General features: G+C 52.2%; 1 protein-coding gene across 5 annotated transcripts in view; it reads left to right on the top strand.

Annotated features, from left to right (window-relative positions):
• Positions 1 to 19,033, top strand: part of PIK3C2B (phosphatidylinositol-4-phosphate 3-kinase catalytic subunit type 2 beta) — a 64,763-nt gene that overhangs the window by 35,318 nt on the left and 10,412 nt on the right. For all 5 annotated transcript variants that reach the window (XM_024575024.3, XM_053915414.1, XM_045182417.3 and 2 more), the window contains 15 exons: positions 1,027 to 1,149; positions 4,385 to 4,552; positions 5,136 to 5,247; positions 6,431 to 6,573; positions 7,831 to 8,019; positions 9,340 to 9,433; positions 9,591 to 9,685; positions 10,100 to 10,280; positions 11,020 to 11,127; positions 11,752 to 11,844; positions 12,657 to 12,786; positions 13,589 to 13,725; positions 17,184 to 17,353; positions 17,851 to 18,007; positions 18,348 to 18,457. In XM_024575024.3, the coding sequence (XP_024430792.2) occupies positions 1,027 to 1,149; positions 4,385 to 4,552; positions 5,136 to 5,247; positions 6,431 to 6,573; positions 7,831 to 8,019; positions 9,340 to 9,433; positions 9,591 to 9,685; positions 10,100 to 10,280; positions 11,020 to 11,127; positions 11,752 to 11,844; positions 12,657 to 12,786; positions 13,589 to 13,725; positions 17,184 to 17,353; positions 17,851 to 18,007; positions 18,348 to 18,457 (2,010 nt within the window). The remainder of the gene's footprint in view (positions 1 to 1,026; positions 1,150 to 4,384; positions 4,553 to 5,135; positions 5,248 to 6,430; positions 6,574 to 7,830; positions 8,020 to 9,339; positions 9,434 to 9,590; positions 9,686 to 10,099; positions 10,281 to 11,019; positions 11,128 to 11,751; positions 11,845 to 12,656; positions 12,787 to 13,588; positions 13,726 to 17,183; positions 17,354 to 17,850; positions 18,008 to 18,347; positions 18,458 to 19,033) is intronic.

Consider the following 19,033-nt stretch of genomic DNA (forward strand, 5'->3'; position numbering starts at 1 on the left):
GAGCCCAGGGCTGATGGCTTGCAGCGGGGAGCAGTTTGATTTCCACATGGCTTCTCCCACTGCCCAACATTTAGATCTCTGGCATCATGGTGCACAGTGGCTGAGGGGGAGAGCCAAGTTCCTGAGGGGCACACAGGGGAGAAAAGGTCTCCTAGGAGATGGGGAAGAGGCTGCCTGGGGCAGATCCTGCCATTTCCTCTTAGTGCTGGCTCAGTGCTGGCTGCACAGGCATCCCTGCCCCCTCCCTTCCAAGGCCAGCTGATGGAGACTTGGTGACAGATGGCTGCTTCCCAGATCCAGTGCCTGCCCCACAGCCAATGACTGCACTCCCCTGCAGATGCACAGGGGGAAGGGCGGGGAGGTGGAAGATGACCCTTCTTCTGGATTGAAGTGGTGGGTGTAGAGAGGCTCCTTCATTGGGTAATCCTCAGCTCCTCCGCAGGGTCCCCAGCGTCCAAGGCCTGGGGGAATAGGCATTCGGCTCCACCTCCCCCTTCCGGACCCCTTCTGCCCCTCCCTCCCCTTCTCTCTTTGTTCCTCACTTAATGTATTCCTCCAGGCAATTGACAGAGAACAAAGAGGCAGCCTGGGAAACCAGGGCCTTCTCTGACCTCTTCTGTCAGGCACCTGTCACAAGCCACAGGGACCCCCATGTGCTGGCATTCAAGTGGGCAGATGTCGTTTTCATCCCCCACCCTTCTCACCTGCGCATGTGCACACACGCATACCCGACCCCCGTGGGCTGGAGCTGACTGGAAGGAGGAGGCTGCATGGCTGGTTCCCTGCGAAGTAGGGAAAAAACATGACCCAGGGTGGAGCCTGAAACTGGGCAGGGGGATCCAGATTGACTTGCTTCTCCCCGAGCACACTTCTGCAAATCCGATCTGGCCACCCTGTCTGTGACCTCTGTTACAGTCCCCAGAGAGCCAGAGGAGTTTTACCAAGGGAAATAGTGTTGGCATAGTTGAGGTGACTGAGAGGGGGTTTGAGAGCTGAGTGGCCTGACCTGCCCCCCCTCTCTTGTAGCTATGAAGACTTCTACCTCTCCTGCTCCCTCAGCCATGGCGGTAAGGAGCTGTGCAGCCCCCTGCAGACCCGCCGGGCTCACTTCTCCAAGTACCTCTTTCACCTCATCATCTGGGACCAGCGGTAAGCCCTCCCTCCAGCCTCCGCAGGAACCAGGTGTGGTCACTAACCCTAACCAAACCAGTCATTCAGCCTCCTGAGTCTCCACTTCCCTAACTCTTAAATGAGGACAAGTATAACTTCTACCCCTCAAGCTGTTATGAGACTCCGAGGAGAAGTGGCCGTGAAGGCTCTTGGTGAACCGTGAAGGGTCACATACAATGTTAGCTGTGTGTTAGTTTCACCGATAACTCATTGTTTTGATCTTGTATCCCTTAAAAGATTTCCCTGACTTTTCTTCCCCAAGTTTCCACAGAATACAGAGAGGGGACTTATAAATGGAGAAGAGAAAGTTGTGTAGAGGAAAGAATAATGGGCTTAGAGCCACGGAAACCAGGCTGTATTTTAATCTCGTTCTGGCCTCTCTATGCCTCAGTCTCTCAAACTGTAAAGTGGGGACATTTGCTAACTTAGAGACAGTTGTGGCATTGACATGAGATAGATGAGGTATGAATGTGAAAACCATAAGCCCAAGATAGTATTTATTAGCATTTATCAACAATAGGCTGCTGCCAGGAAGATAGGCGTCAGCCACGCAAAACAGGAAGGAAATGGAGGCGAGGACGCCTCAAGCCGCTGCCAGGTGTTTGCCTGCCCCGGTCTGTTGTGAGCTGTGCTCTGTCCTCACTCCAGAGAGTCAGAAAGTCCTCATTTGCCGCCCCAGGTTCACTTCCCCATACTGACAACATCTGAGTCTTCATCTGAAGAGCAGAACTACTGCTTCAGTATTTGGAGTGCATATTAGACAGACGGAGAGGGTCCTTGGGGAGGCCAAGGTTGCTGAAGTAGGTCGATGGGGGGACACTTTATAGCTGGACAACTGGTGAGGCAGGCCCTCTCTCCTGTCTTCACACTTGTGTGATTCTTAGTGCAACAAAGGTGTGAACAAAGTCTTTTCATGCAACAACCCCGGGGCAGGAGAGCCTCCCTGGAGGCTTCTCCTGAGTTCCCCCACTCCCTTGGCATTCTCTGGCCTTAGTTACTTCCACTGCCAAGGGAGGGATGCTATACAGTGCTCCAGGCCCGGCAGACCCCACAAAATTGGCCTTAGACCCTTTCCCCATAGAGGGTCAGAGGTATAGAATGAGCCAGGCCTGTCCTCGCTCAGCCTGCCTACTCTCTGGGTCTCATTCTACTCCCTGCCTGAGATTTCTGCCTGGAATCCCAAAGGGCTGGTGCCCTGCCTGGAGCCTTGCAGAAGTGTCTTCTTAGCATTGCCCATCCAGATGCCCCAGAGGATTCCTTTTGGCACCCTCACTGGGGAAAAGACGCTACAGTGAAGGGTCAGAGCACAGGCTCTGAGTGCGGTCATTCTGCCGTCCTTCCTGCAGGTGCAGCCTGGGGCGGCTCATCCAGCCCCAGTGGGCATGGTAATAGGACCTACCTGTAGGATTGTTCGAGAGCGTTGGGACATGGCAATACCTAGCACATGATAAATGCTGAGAGAGACCTCTCAGGTCCTGTTCCAAGTGACTGACACTGACTTGTGATACAAGGGGATTTTTGTGCGTGAAAATTTTATCTGTATAGCCCACTTCTAGTGCGGTAGCCACAGTGTTACACAGCAAAAAACACACGGACTATGTATACACACCACACAAGCGAAGCTGTGTGACCCTTTTCAGTGGTGAGGAAACTGAGGTGCAGAGGTGGGAGTAGTTGCCCAAGGTTGTAAGTGGCTGACCCAGAACTGGAACCAGCACATCCCAGGAACCCTTCCTGGAGGAGGCAGCCCTTTTATAAGTGATGTGATGTTGAAGAATGGGTTGCAGAGGGAAGGAGGGGTTTCTTAGGCAGGGAGGAGGTTCAGGGCTGCAGCTAACCTGCTGATTATCCTGACTGCCCCTTGGGGAAGGTCCATGGGGGATTGTGGAATACCAGGCACACGCAAGCACTGAAGAGAGGGGCCTTGACCAGTTCCAGGGGTCATGATTTCAGTGAGAACGTTTCTTCACTCCCCTCTTCCTTTGACAGGAGGCTGGAACCCTCTTCCTGGGTGAAAAGAAAGGGACCAGGCCCAGCTCCTTCTGCTCTTTGCTATGGGGTCAGCTGATTCTCTCTCAAAATAGGCCCAGCAGCCGCGCGCTCTGCCACCCCAGCCAGGCCCCTGGCATATCCGATGGCTGCTGGAGGGGCCCTAATTATAGCTGTGCTGCTCCCCCCCTCCCCACCAGGCAGCTGGGACAGAACAGAGCTCTGCCAGTCTTTGGTGGGAGGGAGGGAGGGAGTGTCTCACTTGGGTGGAGAGGAGAGTCCCCTGGAGGAGTGAGGGGCAGCCTGGAGGGAGGCTGCTTTATCATCAAACTGCTAACCTTGGGGGTGGCAGGTCTGCCTCTGTGCCCTCTGGCATAGAAGCTGACGGTCCTGGACTGCCAGAAGGGTGTGACAGTGTGGACTTTGTCCCAGGGACAGCTTCCCGGAAAGGTAATGTGGGCCTTCGCTCTCTTTCCACAGCTCTACCCCACCCCACCCTACCTCCTTATCCTGAGCTCTGAGGGAGTGGCCCCGTGGTTCCCGCAGAGGAGCCTGGGAGAGGACAGCTGGGCTCGTGTCATGGCGAGGGCTGAGCGCTCCCCCCTCACTTTTGAGAAGTCCCTTCTCTTTATCCTTTTGGCTTTGAAAATGTTTGGGATGAGAGCAAACCATGATGTGCCCTGTGGGTTAGGAGAAGGGGACAGGGAGAAGACAGACAGGTGGAGGACTGTGGGGGAGGGTGAACTGAGGGCAGAGAGCATGTTGCTGCTTCCTGGTTCTCAGCAGCCGGATGTGGGGGAGGGATGGGATTGTTCAGTGGAAAAGGAGTGTCCAAGGAGCAGCAGCTTCTTGGTGGTCCTCTGCAGAAATCCTAAAACAGGGGAAGGCGTGAGGCTCCCAGTGTGGGACATGCAGCCACCTGAACTCTGAGATGGCTCTGGGCCAGCCAGTTTTGTCTGGTCACCACGGATAGTCCCCAAATGAGGGGGTGTCTGCCTCACCTTACTGAGGGGCTGCAGAGGCACTACACTGAGCTTGTGGGAGCGTCCAGTGAGGTTTTACCTACAGTGCGGGACTGTCCTGGTTCAACAGGAAGGCTTCCCCACGGAGCGTGTCAGACATCCTGAAAGGAGGGCCAAGTTCTCAGCCTCAGCTTGACTTCCTGGGCCACCTGCTTGAAATCCCAGGGTCAGCACCTCCTGATGTCATCTCCTGTTCTCCCTAGGATTTGCTTCCCAGTGCAGGTGAACCGGCTGCCTCGGGAGACGCTGCTGTGTGCCACTCTGTATGCTCTGCCCATCCCCCCGCCCGGGAGCTCCTCGGAGGCCATTAAGCAGCGGCGGGCCCCTGAAGCCCTGGGCTGGGTCACTACCCCGCTCTTCAACTTCAGGCAGTACGTGAACCCCAGGGCAGTAGCTTCTTGGCCTTGGAAGGGAAGGAGGGGGATAGGGAGGGTCCTGGCTGTTCCACTGGCCGCTACCTATCGGGAGGGTTGGACATGAGGGACTCACTTGTCAGAGTCCAGAGGGTCCCAACCCTGGTGGAAGGGACCAAGGCACAGGACTAGTGACCAAGATGATGGATGTAACCAAGGGCTACTGGGAAGGATTGGTGGCACAGGACCGTTGGGGAGAGGCATGGAAATGCAATGCTCGGGTAACATGTCATCTGATCTTGTCATTAGAAGGACCTTAAAGGTCACCTGGTTTGGCTGTCTACATCAGGAAGGCATCCCTGCCACCAGATCATCCAGACCAGGGTGTGGTTAGCTTAAGAAGCTTCCTAGAAGAGGGTGCTTTTCTTGGACTTGGAAGAAGAAAAAGGCTGTGGTCCTGGGGGAATGAGAGAGAGTATTTGAGTGGTGGCTTCAAGCACAAAACTCAGATTTTTGGATTGGGGAGCAGAAGGAAAACCATGTCCTTAGCCACTGGCTTTATTGGCTCATCTGCCACCACCACCCCCTCCATCCTCCTTAGCATCCTGACCTGTGGCCGGAAGCTTTTGGGCTTATGGCCAGCAACACAGGAAAACTCCAGCGCCCGTTGGAGCACCCCTAATTTCCACCAGCCGGACAGCGTAATCCTGCAGGTGAGAACCCAGCCCCATCCCTGCCTCCCACCCACTCATCAGGACCACAGCAGAGTCAGTGCCAGGCTTTGCCTTGAGGTTGGGCTGGGATGGAGGAGAAAATGCTGGAACTTTGGGCATGGGATGATGATGTGACTGAGCAACTAGGTGAGTGTGGTTAGACTCGGGGTGGGAGGGTGAGTTCTGTGGAACCCATACCCACATCCTGGAGGTTAATGTAGATGTTAAGGGGCCTAAAGACAGGGTCTGAGACCCTCCGTATCCACGACTCAGCTCTTTGGTGTCCCTTGTGTTGAACCCTCATATTACGAGTGTGATAGAATCGTAGCTGTCCTGTCTTGGGGCCTGAGGGGAAGTGCTCCCCAAAGCAGTCACTCAGAGCTCTAGTGGGTGCACAGACTCCTAGGGAGGGGAGGAGGAGCTGGTCAGCACCCAGGTCTGGCTACTGGTTTCCGGCTCCACATTCTGTGGTCATCAGATGCATTCGGTATGGAACATGCAACATCAAAGTGGACATGAAACGAGATAGAGTGATACAGAATGAAAGCTTCAAAAAGCATTCTGGCCTGTCTTATTTTCCATTCTACATGGAGGGCACAGAAGAGTGCTTGACACATACTAGGGTTTAGTAAACACTTGCTGAATGAGGGAACACAGAACTCCTTCTGGGAACTGACTCACTCAGCTTCGATATCCCTTTTAGGAGGACAGACACTTGGCAGCATGGAGCAGGGAACCCAGTGTCTCAGGCTTTAGAATTGGTAGGGCCCTCACCCCGTGCGTGGCCTGACTCTCATCAGGCAGCAGTGCCCTCCAGCACTGCGCTGAAGGCTCCCCCACCTCAGCTTGGAGGGTCTAGTGGCTCAGCCTGGCGACACTTTATTTCAGAGCTCTGGCTGAGGCCGGTCCGTCCCTCACCTAGATGTACCTCAGGCCAACCTCTTCCTCACTTGCCCATTTTTATTTCTCTCTCTTCATTTCCTTCTCTTATTTTGCTCAGTGTTTCAGCTGAAAGGGACTTTAGACAGCACCAAGTTTTACAGGGTTATTTTATAGACAAAGGACCCGAGGGTCAGGGAGGCAGGAACGCTGGCATGTGAGGGAGAATCTGGAGACCGGAGTAGGTGGCAGCCCCCTCTCACTTCCTGTTCTCTCTCCTTTCTTCTCTGATGCCACCCCTCAGATTGACTTCCCTGCCTCGGCGTTTGATGTCAAGTTTACCAGCCCCTCTGGAGACAAGTTCAGCCCCTGCTATGAGTTCAGCAGCCTCCTGGAGGAAGACCAACGCGTGCTTAAGAACATCATGCAGAAGGAATCCCTGTACTGGTGAGGCCCACGGCATCCCCCACGTGTGGCTCAGCCCCCACTAAGTCTAACACATTCTGTCTGACCTCTCTCACCTTCCCACTTTATGACCTTGTCCTCCTGCTTTGGGAGTAGAGGAGGGATAGGGTGGAAGCAGGAAGTAGTAGAGAGAGGGTTCTGCTGAGGGCAGGCCCCAGTCCTTTTCTCACAAGCTGACACTAGGCAAGTGGAGCCGTATGGGTTAGGAAATTAGATCTGGGAATGCCCACCCCCGTGATGGAAACTTGGCCCGGACTCAGCTTGCCAAGAGGACCAGAGCTTTGCCCCACCCTGCAGATACGCCGGCTACTACTTGCTGTCCACTGGGGCAGCGGGCTGCTGACTGCGCCACCCTGCCCCCATCTCCTGTTCCTTCCATACCCACAGCCTTTGCGTTTCTCTGGCCCTGTCACTTTTCAAAAAGGATCAGGTGTCAAGGCAAGCTGGGTAAGGGAGTCCAAGCTGATGTCCTCCCTGGGGCTGCTTCTCCCACCAGGATTAGAGAAGGGAGCTGAGGAATCAGGAACTGGAGGGATACCTGCTGTCTCCCCGCACCTCTCTGGCTCCTGCATGGCCCTGTGCCTGTTGTGGGAGGGGGAAACAGACAGAGACAGGGCTCCTCTCTCTCCTTCCTGCCCCACCCAGTGCAGCCAGAGTAGCTGAGTGACTGGAGACCTCTGCCCCCACTTCTCTGATGGACCTCTGGCTTCATTAGCTTCCTTCTCCCATTAGACACCTGCTCTCAGGCAAGGCCTAATTAGCTGAAGGTCCTATAAATCCTCCAGCTGGCCCCAGGAAGCCCCAGGATGTCTCTGAGCTGCCCAAACCCTGCCCTGTGGGGACCACTGCCCTCTGGTGGCTGTACTTGGGAGTAGTGCCCCAAAAGGGCATTCTTAGGAGGAGGAGCAAATTCTGTGCCTTTGGCCCTGCATTCTGCCTCAGGTCTGAGACATCTCAGAGTCAGCATGGAAGATGAGTTTTGGGCCCCGGTTCCCTTTCCACATTGCAGTCACCTAGGCATCTTTTGAACATACTAATGTCACTTCCCCATACGTTATAAGTTAATTAGTATGGGCTGTGGCCTGGGCATGAGGATTTTACAAAGCGCCTCCGGTGACTGTAATGCCGCAAAGTTGAGGAACCACTGAGTTGGAGAGTGCGTAGCATTCTGTTGGAGAATAAATACCCTACCCTCTGGCTGACTCTGCTCTCTCACCTCCCCTACTACCCGCACCCCAGGCTCACTGATGCTGACAAGAAACGCCTGTGGGAGAAACGATATTATTGCCACTCGGAGGTGAGCTCACTTCCACTGGTACTCGCCAGCGCCCCCACCTGGGAGTGGGCTTGCCTGCCTGACATCTATGTTCTCCTGAAGCAGTGGACCCACATGAACCACCAGGATGCCCTGGGGCTCCTACATGCCACGTGAGTTGTAACACTCACCTTTACTGACCAGGTGTCCTTCCAGAAGCCAGGGCTTGGCACTGTCCACTGGGAAAAGCCAGTGGCCTGAGCCAGCTGACCTGAGCCAGCCCTGGGCAAAGTGATAAAGTAGGGCTGGAAATTCAAGGCTTTTCCACTTCTCCTTTTCTGTCTTTGGCTCATTCCCTCCCCCCAATGTTATATTATGAACATTTCTCAAACATGTAATAACAAAATTGAACATTTTACAGTGATCATCTGTCTACCCATTAGCCTTTAGCTGGACTCTAGCCATTCGCATTTGCTCTGCTTTATTGGATGTGTATCCATCCATCCATCCATCCATCCTTCCATCCATCCATCCATCCTTCCACCCATCCATCCTCCCACCCATCCATCCATCCATCCATCCTCCCACCTATCCATCCTTCCATCCATCCATCCTTCAGTCCATCTTATTTTTTAATGCATATTGATGTAAATTGCGGGCATCATAACTCCCCCCCCCTCAAATACTTTAGCATGAATATCATTGGCTAGAGCTCAATGTTTGTTTTTTTTTCTTTTGAGGCAAAACCTACGTGTAAGGACATGCCCCAGCCTTACCTGCACAGTTGCCGAGTTTTGGCAAGTGCATACACCCATGTGACCCAGACCTTTTCATTTCATTCTACTCTAACAGTCCTCTCTTCCCTCTCTCCTCTGAAGAGCTCTCGGGGGACACAAGGCTCCTAGTCTCAGACTGCTGGGCTGTGTTTCCCAGACGGTACCTGGTATCCTTAGCTTCTTTCTCACCTTTTCAGAAATTCAAATGTACTCCGTCCTGTCTTGCCTTCAGAACTTTTTGAGGCAATGATTTTGCTCTGCTAAACTAATTCTATCAAGGTGTTTGGGCTTATATAAAATTCCACAACTCTCTGTTATTCACTTGTCAAGATGTGCATTAAAGGGCAGTACCAAGACACAAGCTTTGACCGCCATGAGGGCTCTTTGGTGACGGGGGTTTCTGGCACAGGGGGAGCTAAGGAAGAGGTCTTTGGGACCAGGATCGGGGGCTCTGTCCTGTTCTCTATAAGTCATGCAAGGAAGAAACGTGACTACCTTCCTGCTCATCTGTGGCCTGAGTCCAGCTTTGACCAGAGGACAGGGCCATTTTCAAGGTCGCTCTCCAGAGAAGGTGCTAAGGATTCTTCTAGTAGCTTTGGCAGAGTCTGAGAGACTTTGTTTTTTCTCTGCCCATGCCTCCGAAGCTCAGGTGTGAGGGTGCCGGCTCGCTCCGGTGCCTGTGGCTGGGTGGTCAGAGTGCTGGGGTCTGTTTCACAGCTTCCCAGACCAGGAGGTGCGGCGTATGGCTGTCCAGTGGATCGGCTCCTTGTCGGATGCTGAGCTCCTTGACTACCTGCCCCAGCTCGTGCAGGTGGGTGGAATGGCCTGCCCTCCAGTTCTGACGATCCTGCCCTGCAATCCCCAGCTTAGTCTGCATTCTCCCCCTTAGAACCTAGGGTGGAGGTAGTGGTAGTAGGTATGGATTACAGGCAGTCAATATAGCCTCATCTTCTCTCTCTCCTAAACAGGCCCTAAAGTATGAGTGCTACCTGGATAGCCCCTTGGTGCGCTTCCTCCTGAAACGGGCCATCTCTGACTTGAGAGTGACTCACTACTTCTTCTGGTAAAACTGTGCAAAAAAGGCAGGGGAGATGTAGGCCCTTTACTTGAGAGTGTTTGACTCCTAGGCATGCAGGCTGGGGTTTTAGTATGTTGCTCACTTCCCATGTGGCTTTGGGCCAGCCCCTTATGCTCAGGGGGTCTCAGTCCATCCCCGGGTAGCACAGTGAGGATCTTCCCTGGCCCTCCTACCCACCCACACACGGTGGAAAGAAAGGAGAAATGGATGCCAAGAGGCTTTGAGCTCTACTTAAAGGCAGAGTGGGCACAGACTGGGGTAGGGATGAACGAGCTGTGCGTGCAGAGCTATTTTCCCTTGCAAGTCTGGGGTTGGAGCTGGGTCTGATCCCTCTCCCCCTACACCCCCTGGCCTGTGATCCTTTGAGCGGCCTGACTCCCCGCTTCGTTTGCCTTGCAGGTTGCTGAAGGACGGCCTCAAGGACTCCCAGTTCAGCATCCGCTACCAGTACCTGCTGGCAGCCTTGCTGTGCTGCTGCGGCAAGGGGCTGAGAGAGGAGTTTAACCGCCAGTGCTGGCTTGTCAACACCCTGGCCAAGCTGGCCCAGCAGGTCCGGGAGGCCGCCCCATCTGCACGGCAGGTGAGTGCAGTGAGGCTGCTTCTGCCCATTTCTGGTCCTGGGCTTCTGCAGCCAGTCATTAACTTCCTAGGCACCCTAACCAGCAGGATGGCACTCAACCATCTCTGATTTAGGGGCTGGAAGGATGTACTCTTTAACCCCCAGGTCACAAACTGACAGTCTGCAAGCTGGATAAAGCCCATGGGTATGTTTTGTTTGGCCGGCAAAGTTGTTTACTACACCAGAGCACCCAGGCAGAGGGGGCAAGCGAGGGCTGAAGTGCAGTGCGATTTTGTTCGCCATGCTGTGCGCTGTGGCTCAGGGCTGCTGCCACCCACAGAGGGCACCTTTCCCTGTTTGCACAGATGGGCTGAGTTAGGCCAGCAGTGTGCCTGTGGCTAACATTGAAAAGTTGAGATTGTAAAGTCCAAATTGTTAGCTTTTCTTGGCAGCAGTCTGAGCAGCCTCTTCCCCTTGACTCGCAGCCTGCTCTCCTGGCTCACGGGGCCTGCGTTATGCTGCTTTGTCATCATCTAGCCTCTTGAGGTGCTGGGCTTGCTGCCCACACACTGTCCCAGGCTTCGGTATGGGAGGGCTGGTCTTTCTTTCTCATGGTCTCCTGGAGGCTGCCCATGTTCCCAGGGATCTGTTTTCAGACCAGTCACTGTCAGATGCCTGCCCTGGGGAGAGGCCTAGTGCTGGGTGCAGCTATGGGACCCTCACCTCACCCCTTCTCCTTTGCTTCCTCCCGTCCTCTCAGGGGATCCTCCGCAATGGCCTGGAGGAGGTAAAACAGTTCTTTGCCCTTAATGGCTCCTGTCGCCTGCCACTCAGCCCCAGTCTTCTGGTTAAGGGCATCGTGCCCAGGGTAAGTGACCAGTGGGTTTGGGGCTCTTGGAGTGGGGAGGATTCAGTGGAGGTGAGGTCCTTGCACACCCATTTATTGAGAAAGATGAGGAAGAAAGGCATGTTTGGGGTCCTTCCCCAACCCTGGCGCACAGGGACTTTTCCCCAGCAGCTGTGGGGAAACAGGGTGGAGTGCTAGCGAAGTGTCTCGTGACCGGGTTGGGTTGAAGCCGGCCTGGAGAAGCTGTCGTGTGTTATTTATGAGCACTGTTGGGTCCTGCACTGCTGAGTGCTTCAAGCTGGTTATCGCACTTCGTCCTCATGACTTACAAAGTCAGTGCTGTTGGGAGCCCCATTGCACAGCGGAGTAAACTGAGGTGTAGACGGGACACATGACTTACCAGAAGCCACATAACCCATAAGTTGTGTGCAGAATGAACTGAAGGGATGAGAGAGCAGGTACTCTAGCTGAGCTCACAACCAGCTGCATAGACGATGGCACTCGGGGAGGAATAGGGCTCCTGAGAAAATCTGGAAGAAACCACAAGCAGGTGGAGGGAAGCACCTTGACCCGAGGAGACAGGCCATTCTCCTTCCTGGGCGTGGACCACCCTGATCCTCCTCACTGCCCTCTCTACTGTGGCAGGACTGTTCCTACTTCAATTCCAACGCAGTCCCCCTCAAGCTCTCCTTCCAGAATGTGGATCCGCTGGGTGAGAACATCAGAGTCATCTTCAAGGTGAGGACATTGCCCTCAAGCCTGGTGCAACAGAGGTGGGGAGAGAGAAGGGGAGGACGGAGCCCAAGGGTGGCAGAAGCGGCCCCAGGCCAGTTCTCTTTCTGCTATTCCATGTTGTCGTCTTAATACATGAAAGACCATCAGATGAAAAATAAACTGATTCTGCAATGGCCCCAGGGGTTGGGACATGCAGGGAGGCAACTGACAGCTCGATATACAGAAGCACTTTCTAGGGGGCAGAGCTACCCCCACGATGGAATGGGTAAGGTGGTGATCTGCTTGTCCCTGGCGGTATTCGAGCAGAGGCTGAATGACTATGTGGCCATGATGTCAAAGAGAAATTAATATGTCAGGTGCAGATTGGACGAGTTGAACCATAAGGCCCTCTAGCTGATGCATCCGTGTTTGGGATAAGTGAATGATAGTTTCAAGGCACGTAATCTAGTGGGGGGAGACGAAATGCGCATGTGATTTGGGGGGGCGGTATGTGTATGTGCGTATATATTTGCAGTGTGTAAGTTCTGAATCCAAGGTATAAACATTCAAGCTTTAAAAGGGCTTGATGGTCAGGAGGGCTGCGTGAAGAAGGGGAACCTGACTTCCATTTTGATTGAAGGGGACGTGGGGTTTGGGAGAGCCAGAACACTGCATAGCCCACCTCTGGTGGTTTGACCCGGTGTGAGCTGAGCGGGTAGGTCAGAGGTGGACAACCGGGCAGTCCCTGTCACTATAGTTTGGATCCTTCTGGGAGATCTGGGAGCCAAGGAGGGCAGTAGAGATGGTTCTGGTCATCACTCTCTTCCTCCCTCCAGTGTGGGGACGACCTTCGTCAGGACATGCTCACCCTGCAGATGATTCGCATCATGAGCAAGATCTGGGTCCAGGAGGGGCTGGACATGCGCATGGTGATTTTCCGCTGCTTCTCCACCGGCAGGGGCAGAGGTCAGTTGGCACTGGGCAGGGCTGTGAATGGGGCGGAGGGTAGGATAGGGGGTGCCCTTTGCTTTCTGCCCTTTTGCCTATTCCCAACACCACCTTTGTGCTTCTCTGGAAACATTGAAAGGGCAAGATAATTTCATCAGAAGCTGCGGAGTGGCATAAAAAAAAGAAGGCAGGGAAGAGAGACTTATCAAACAGAACAGCCAAACGTACTCTGTAGACTTTGGATCCTGATTCAACTGAACCAACTGTGAAAAGAAAATGTGAATAGGGACTGGTTTGGGTGAGATTAGTTTAAATGAGACTAAAGAATGATTGTAAAGTTTTGGATGTGATAATGCCATAGTGGTTTTGTCATTATTTGTACTTGAAATATTTTATGAGTAAAATGACATGTCTGGGATTTGCTTTAAAATACTCCAACCAGGGCGGGGGGAGGCAGCAGTGTTGGGTGAGTGGCAGATGAGACAAGGTTAGCAAAGTGTTGATGATTTTTGAAACTGGGCAGTGGTTATGTGTGAGTACCTGATCCATTTCTTTATTCTTATATGCATTTGAAAATTCCCAGAGTAAAAACCAAAACCAAAAAGGAGCAGCAGCTATGATAGGACAGACCAGAGTCACCATGCTGAATGTGAGACCTGGGAAATGACGTCCTTTCTATCACGATCGGCTCCCCTTGTTATCAGACTTGGTCCAAGTGCCCTAGAGTTTATTTGCGGAGAAGCACCTGGCAAGCGTTTGTAGTGCTCTCCCAACAGTCCCTTCCCTCTGCTCTGGAGAGTGACCCAGTGCCTCCTCACAGGGATGGTGGAGATGATTCCCAATGCTGAGACCCTGCGCAAGATCCAGGTGGAGCACGGGGTGACCGGCTCCTTCAAGGACCGGCCCCTGGCCGACTGGCTGCAGAAGCACAACCCTGGAGAGGACGAATATGAGAAGGTAGGCCTGGGAGTGGCAGGCGAGGCTGGGGCGGGGTGTGCCCGAGTCTGGCACACTGCTGTGCTACCATGAGGCCTGCGTGTGCTCAGAGGAGCCAGCCCAGCTGTGTTGGGAGGAAGGACACACCCTTTCTTGGCTGACTGGCATATCCAGATGTCTGCGGGTGGGTCAAGTGACTCCTAAGCCGACAGCAAATCTCCTGGTAGCCAACTGGGAAACCTTCACTGCGTTCTCCTGTCAGACTGAGTTTTGGAGGAGGGAGGCCAGCCTTTGAGAACCTGCCTGTATCTCTCCTAATCACGGATCCTATTCAGTTCTGCATCTTCCGAGGGGTTCAGTACTTTATAGAACAAACGTTAGTTGGAAGAGACTTTAAAGATCATTTTAACCCAACTCCCCTTTGTGTAGATGTGAATTAAAATTGGCTAGTTCATAGTCTGGGAGCTGGTTTGTGGCAAGGCTGTAGTGGGACACCAGAATTAAGGTTAGGTAGGAGATGGAGGTAAGGGGCTGACCTGCCCCTCAGGTGGAGCTTTACTGGGTGGAGGGCCTTGGTGGCCTGCTGTGTGTGGTCCATGGCTGGGCCATCGTTTCATGACTCTAGTCTCTGGGTTAACTGAGTTTAGGGGAGGTAACAAATCACAATAACCAAACTCATAAGAGACTGACTATAAGCCAGAGATGCTGCTAATTGATTCCGTTGAACTTCCTAGGGGATCCAATTACTACTTTAAGTTGATCAATGCAATTTATCCCTGTGGCAAAACCTAGTGGACAAATTATAATCAGAATATTGTTTCATGGACATCTATTTAGATCATCTTAAATGGCCTTAAACATTGACATTCCTCAGGGTTTAACTCCTGACCTGCTGTACTCTTTGCATTCTTCTCGCGCCAGCCCATCATCTCTTCTTACTTTAGCACCTGTGTGCCGATGCCTTCCAAAGTCTTCTCTCTTCCCTCTCTCGAGCTGTACACTCTGTAGCCAACTGCTTGCTGGACATCTCAGTGTGGGCAAAACTCAACTTTTTGTCTCGCCTCTCTTGAAACCGGCTTTTTGTGTGTTAGCTCTCAGGCAATGGTGCGACTGTGCAGTCACCAGGCCAGGGCCATGGGTCTTCTCGCCGCTTCCACTGTTCCCCCTCCGCTGCACCAAGCCCTGCTGATTCTTCCTCCCAAACAGTTCTCAGATCTGCCCTCTTCTTTCCATTCCTTTCAGCGCTTTACTCTCAGTTCCCTGAACCACTAGCCCGCCTCCTCCTCCCATCACCATTCTCTGCTTGATTTCAGAGGTGTTTTACAAAGCGCAAACCTGCTTATGTCACTCCCTTGCTCAGAGTTCTCCAAAGGTTCCCTGGGTCCTAAAAGAAAAGTCCAACATCCACAGCCCCACACACGCACACGAAACCCAGCTCCGTCTGCCTCTGGAGTCTCGCCCCTCCCTCCCCATCGCATGATAACTTATGCTGCAGCTTAGGGAGCTACGTGCATGTCCGTGATACCTTTAGATGCTAGTAATTCCTTCCACATCCCTCAAAATCCACTCCCTTTACGTTACAGACTTCCAGGTCCTGTGCGCTTGGAGAGGAGTAATGGATTCCTGCCCCCCCCCCCATATACTGTTTCTACTAACATGTGTTTTTCAGGTATTAAACAGCCACTATGATTGGTGCTGGAATTATGATTACTCCCTGCCAAGGTAATAAAGAGTTATAGTACATATGAGAGATGTATATACAACAAGAATACACACATAAAAAAGTAACTCTTTTAATATTTAGTAAGTCTTTCATAGCTAGCTTTTCAGCTCTTCTTGCCTTCCTGCTGGAATAATGCTGGTAGTTTCTTATGATGGCTTCCAGTAGGAAAGAACTAGAGAGGCTTGGTTCTTGGCCACTTACTCAGCAAAGAGAGTTCCCTACCTCCTCCCAGTGAAAGCCCTTAAATCAGGAGAGCTCCCCTTGTTCAGGGAGACTTCCTGCCAGTAAGCAGCTAACACCCTGCAGACAGGTGATGGGACTTACTCGTTTGCCTGCGGGTACAGAGCTGTCATGTAAGTCAAAAGAGGATGCATTTCAGGTAGAAACAATATCTATGTCAGGAAGGCAAGTTGACGGAAGTGAAGGTCAAGACTGGGAGTTGATGTGTTACATCCCGTATTGATTGGTTTCCTTTTATTCCTATGCTTCCCTTCCATGGAAATAGTCTGGCTTCCAGAAGGCACATTCTGTGATTTCTTTACAGACTTTCTTTTCTGAGTTTCCTGTGGGTTAGTCATCTGGTTTAATTCAACAAGTATCTGGGAGGTTTCTGTGTATAGCTAGTTTTGGAACAGGCCTTGTGGAACAGCCAAGAAGCTGCTGGGAGACGAGATCCCTAAGCCCTGGGGGAGGGAAAAGACTAAACCGTTAGTGAGCGGTGGAAGAGCGGCTGCGGGGGCTCAATGCAGAGGAGTCAGTGTGAGCTGGGAAGGTCTGGGGAGGTGTGGGGCTCGAGGAGGGTCCATGAAGGACAGTGGGAAGTTGTAGAGGGACGTAGGGAGGGCGCACATGGTCTGTCTGGGAGGCTTTCTTCCACTCCCAACTTTGTACATTCCTGGTTGGCTGTGATGGTGGTTGGCCTCTGCCGAGGCGCCTTTCTGGAGTTCTTGGGAATTCTATAATTGTCACAAAGAGGATTTAGAGGGTGAACGTGTCCATTTAATAATTCCACGTATTTTTACTTTCTGGAAAGCGATAACGGACAGGTATTGACCAGATGAAATAAAGTAGATCCAACCCCTTTCCTCTCCCCTCCTGCTTTAAACTCAAAAATATATGTGACATACTTTACGAACTAGAGATGTCTGATTTTTCAAGTGTTAAACACACCCAGAACTGTTAAGCTGCCTCAGCTCTTCTTCGGAGTGAAGTGACTTTCGTGAAATTAACATTTAGGTGTTACTGAGAACACTGGGGATAGTTGTTATTTTGGGGGCAGGGAGGAGGATGAAAGAATTCAGAGCAGGGTCAAGAAGGGACCCTTTAAGTTGGTTGCCTCAGTGTGTGCTTGAGTTAAGATGGTCACAACTGGTTAGGAAAGTTGTATATGTCAGTCTTCCTCTCTCTTAAGGTCTCTTCCACCTGGGCTGGTCCAATTTGGGCTCTGGATGAGTTCATTGTCATTCCAACCACACTCCCTGGGAGAAAGGTGCAGAGGAAGATGAATTTCAGATAAAGTGGTGGAGATACACATAGAAGCCTCCCATCTTCTCGTACTCCATAAGATACAAGTGATGAATCTGTGTATATCAGTGTGTACACTGGTCCACGAGGAAGGCTGAACAGGCAGATGTTCAGAGATACTGCTGGGACTCACGAGAGAGAGGCCAGACCTGGTGGAATTCAGTCTGGCTATTCCATGGAGTTCTTCCAAGCCAGCTTTATACCCTCTCCCATCTCCCTTCCCTCCTTCCAGGCCGTGGAGAACTTCATCTATTCCTGCGCCGGCTGCTGCGTGGCCACGTACGTCTTGGGCATCTGTGACCGACACAATGACAACATCATGCTGAAGACGACTGGCCACATGTTTCACATTGATTTTGGCCGCTTCCTGGGACATGCCCAGATGTTTGGCAACATTAAGCGGTAAGTGGTCCTTGGTGGTCTTCTGAAGAAGGGATGTGTATGTAGGATTGCGGGGGGGTAGTCAGTGGAAATGGTTCAGAGCTGCGACACAAGCCCATGATGGAAGGGGCTGCACTTCAGAGCGTGGTGTGGACTGAGCAGCTTTGGAGAAGGGAAGACTGAGAAAGAGGTCAGGTTCTTGCAGGGTCTTGCAAAAGGCAGGGACCAGCTGTTCTCTTCCTGCTGAGGAGTGAGCAAAAGGAAATGAGCCCAAACCACAGCAAAGGGAATACAATTAGATATCCAGGGGAAAAGTCCTGCTAGTTCACGGACAAGGAACCAATGAAGGATGTTTCTGGGGACGTTTTAGGATTAAGGTAGAAAAAAAAAACCAGAAAGCCCCATCTATCCAGGTTTGCATAGGTGATGAGGGGTGAGGGGAGCCATCCCCAATAAGCCCCCAAGGTGGGCTTCCTCCTTCATGTTGACCTTCTACCTGTATGTTCCCCTTGGCCCAGGGACCGTGCCCCCTTTGTCTTCACCTCGGACATGGCGTATGTCATCAATGGGGGTGACAAGCCTTCCAGCCGCTTCCATGATTTTGTTGACCTTTGCTGCCAAGCCTACAACCTCATTCGCAAGCACACCCACCTCTTCCTCAACTTGCTGGGCCTGGTGAGGAGCTCCATCCTTTCTGAACCCCTCCTTTTTAGCCTCTGGCACTTCTTTAAGACTTCCCTGTCTTGCCTCAAGGGATCCCTGGAGATCTACTTTTTTGAGCTCTCGATAAAGGCAGGGCCCAGACACCCCAGGACAGTGGTGTCTGTGCTGGCGTCCGGCTTCCTGTCCCAGCCCCTCCATTCTCGTGGCCTCCAGCCACTGTCCACAGCATCCGTTCACCACCCTCGAGGAGGGCTAGGGAGCCTCGCTGTAGAAAATCTTGCCTTACGGTGGGGAAGAAGCAACAATTCCTGGTTGTTTTAGGCACCGTCTCTTCTCCTTACTCTCCTTGTAGATGTTGTCCTGTGGGATCCCTGAGCTCTCAGACTTGGAGGACCTCAAGTATGTGTATGATGCCCTGAGGCCTCAGGACACAGAGGCCAATGCTACTACCTACTTTACTAGGTAACACTCTGCATACAAAACGTGCTGTCCACCCTAAGTCATTGATTTCCAGGCTGTCTGCTTGGGAGGAGCAGGGCTAGGGAAATGGGAAAGGCTTAGCACAGGTGGCAGATCCGAGAGTTGACAATGTGGGTATGCTGTCCCAATTTTGCCTCTCACTTAGGCAAATTACTTCACATCTGTCAGACCCATCTGTACTTCGGCGCTAATCTTTGTTTATAGAGGTATTGCAATTTGCTCTTACTTACATCCTCACCAGGTCTTGGTCGAAGAATTTGTTTATGGAGCAAGTATGAATTTTTAGTAGTTTTTAGCCCTCTGGATCAAAACCTTCCCTCTCCCTTATCAAAACATGAATTTCGTGGTTCCATGTTTCACAATGTCTCTAGGTACACTATGTATACATGGAATTGTGCGTGTATTGTGTATATATACACGGAATTGTGTGTGTGTTGTGTATGTATACACAGAATTGTGCATGTATTGCGTATATATACACAGAATTGTGTGTGTGTTGTGTATGTGTACACGGAATTGTGTGTGTGTTGTGTATGTATACACAGAATTGTGTGTGTG

The sequence above is a fragment of the Desmodus rotundus genome, chromosome 12 (assembly GCF_022682495.2).
Source record: "Desmodus rotundus isolate HL8 chromosome 12, HLdesRot8A.1, whole genome shotgun sequence".
Lineage (NCBI taxonomy): Eukaryota > Metazoa > Chordata > Mammalia > Chiroptera > Phyllostomidae > Desmodus > Desmodus rotundus.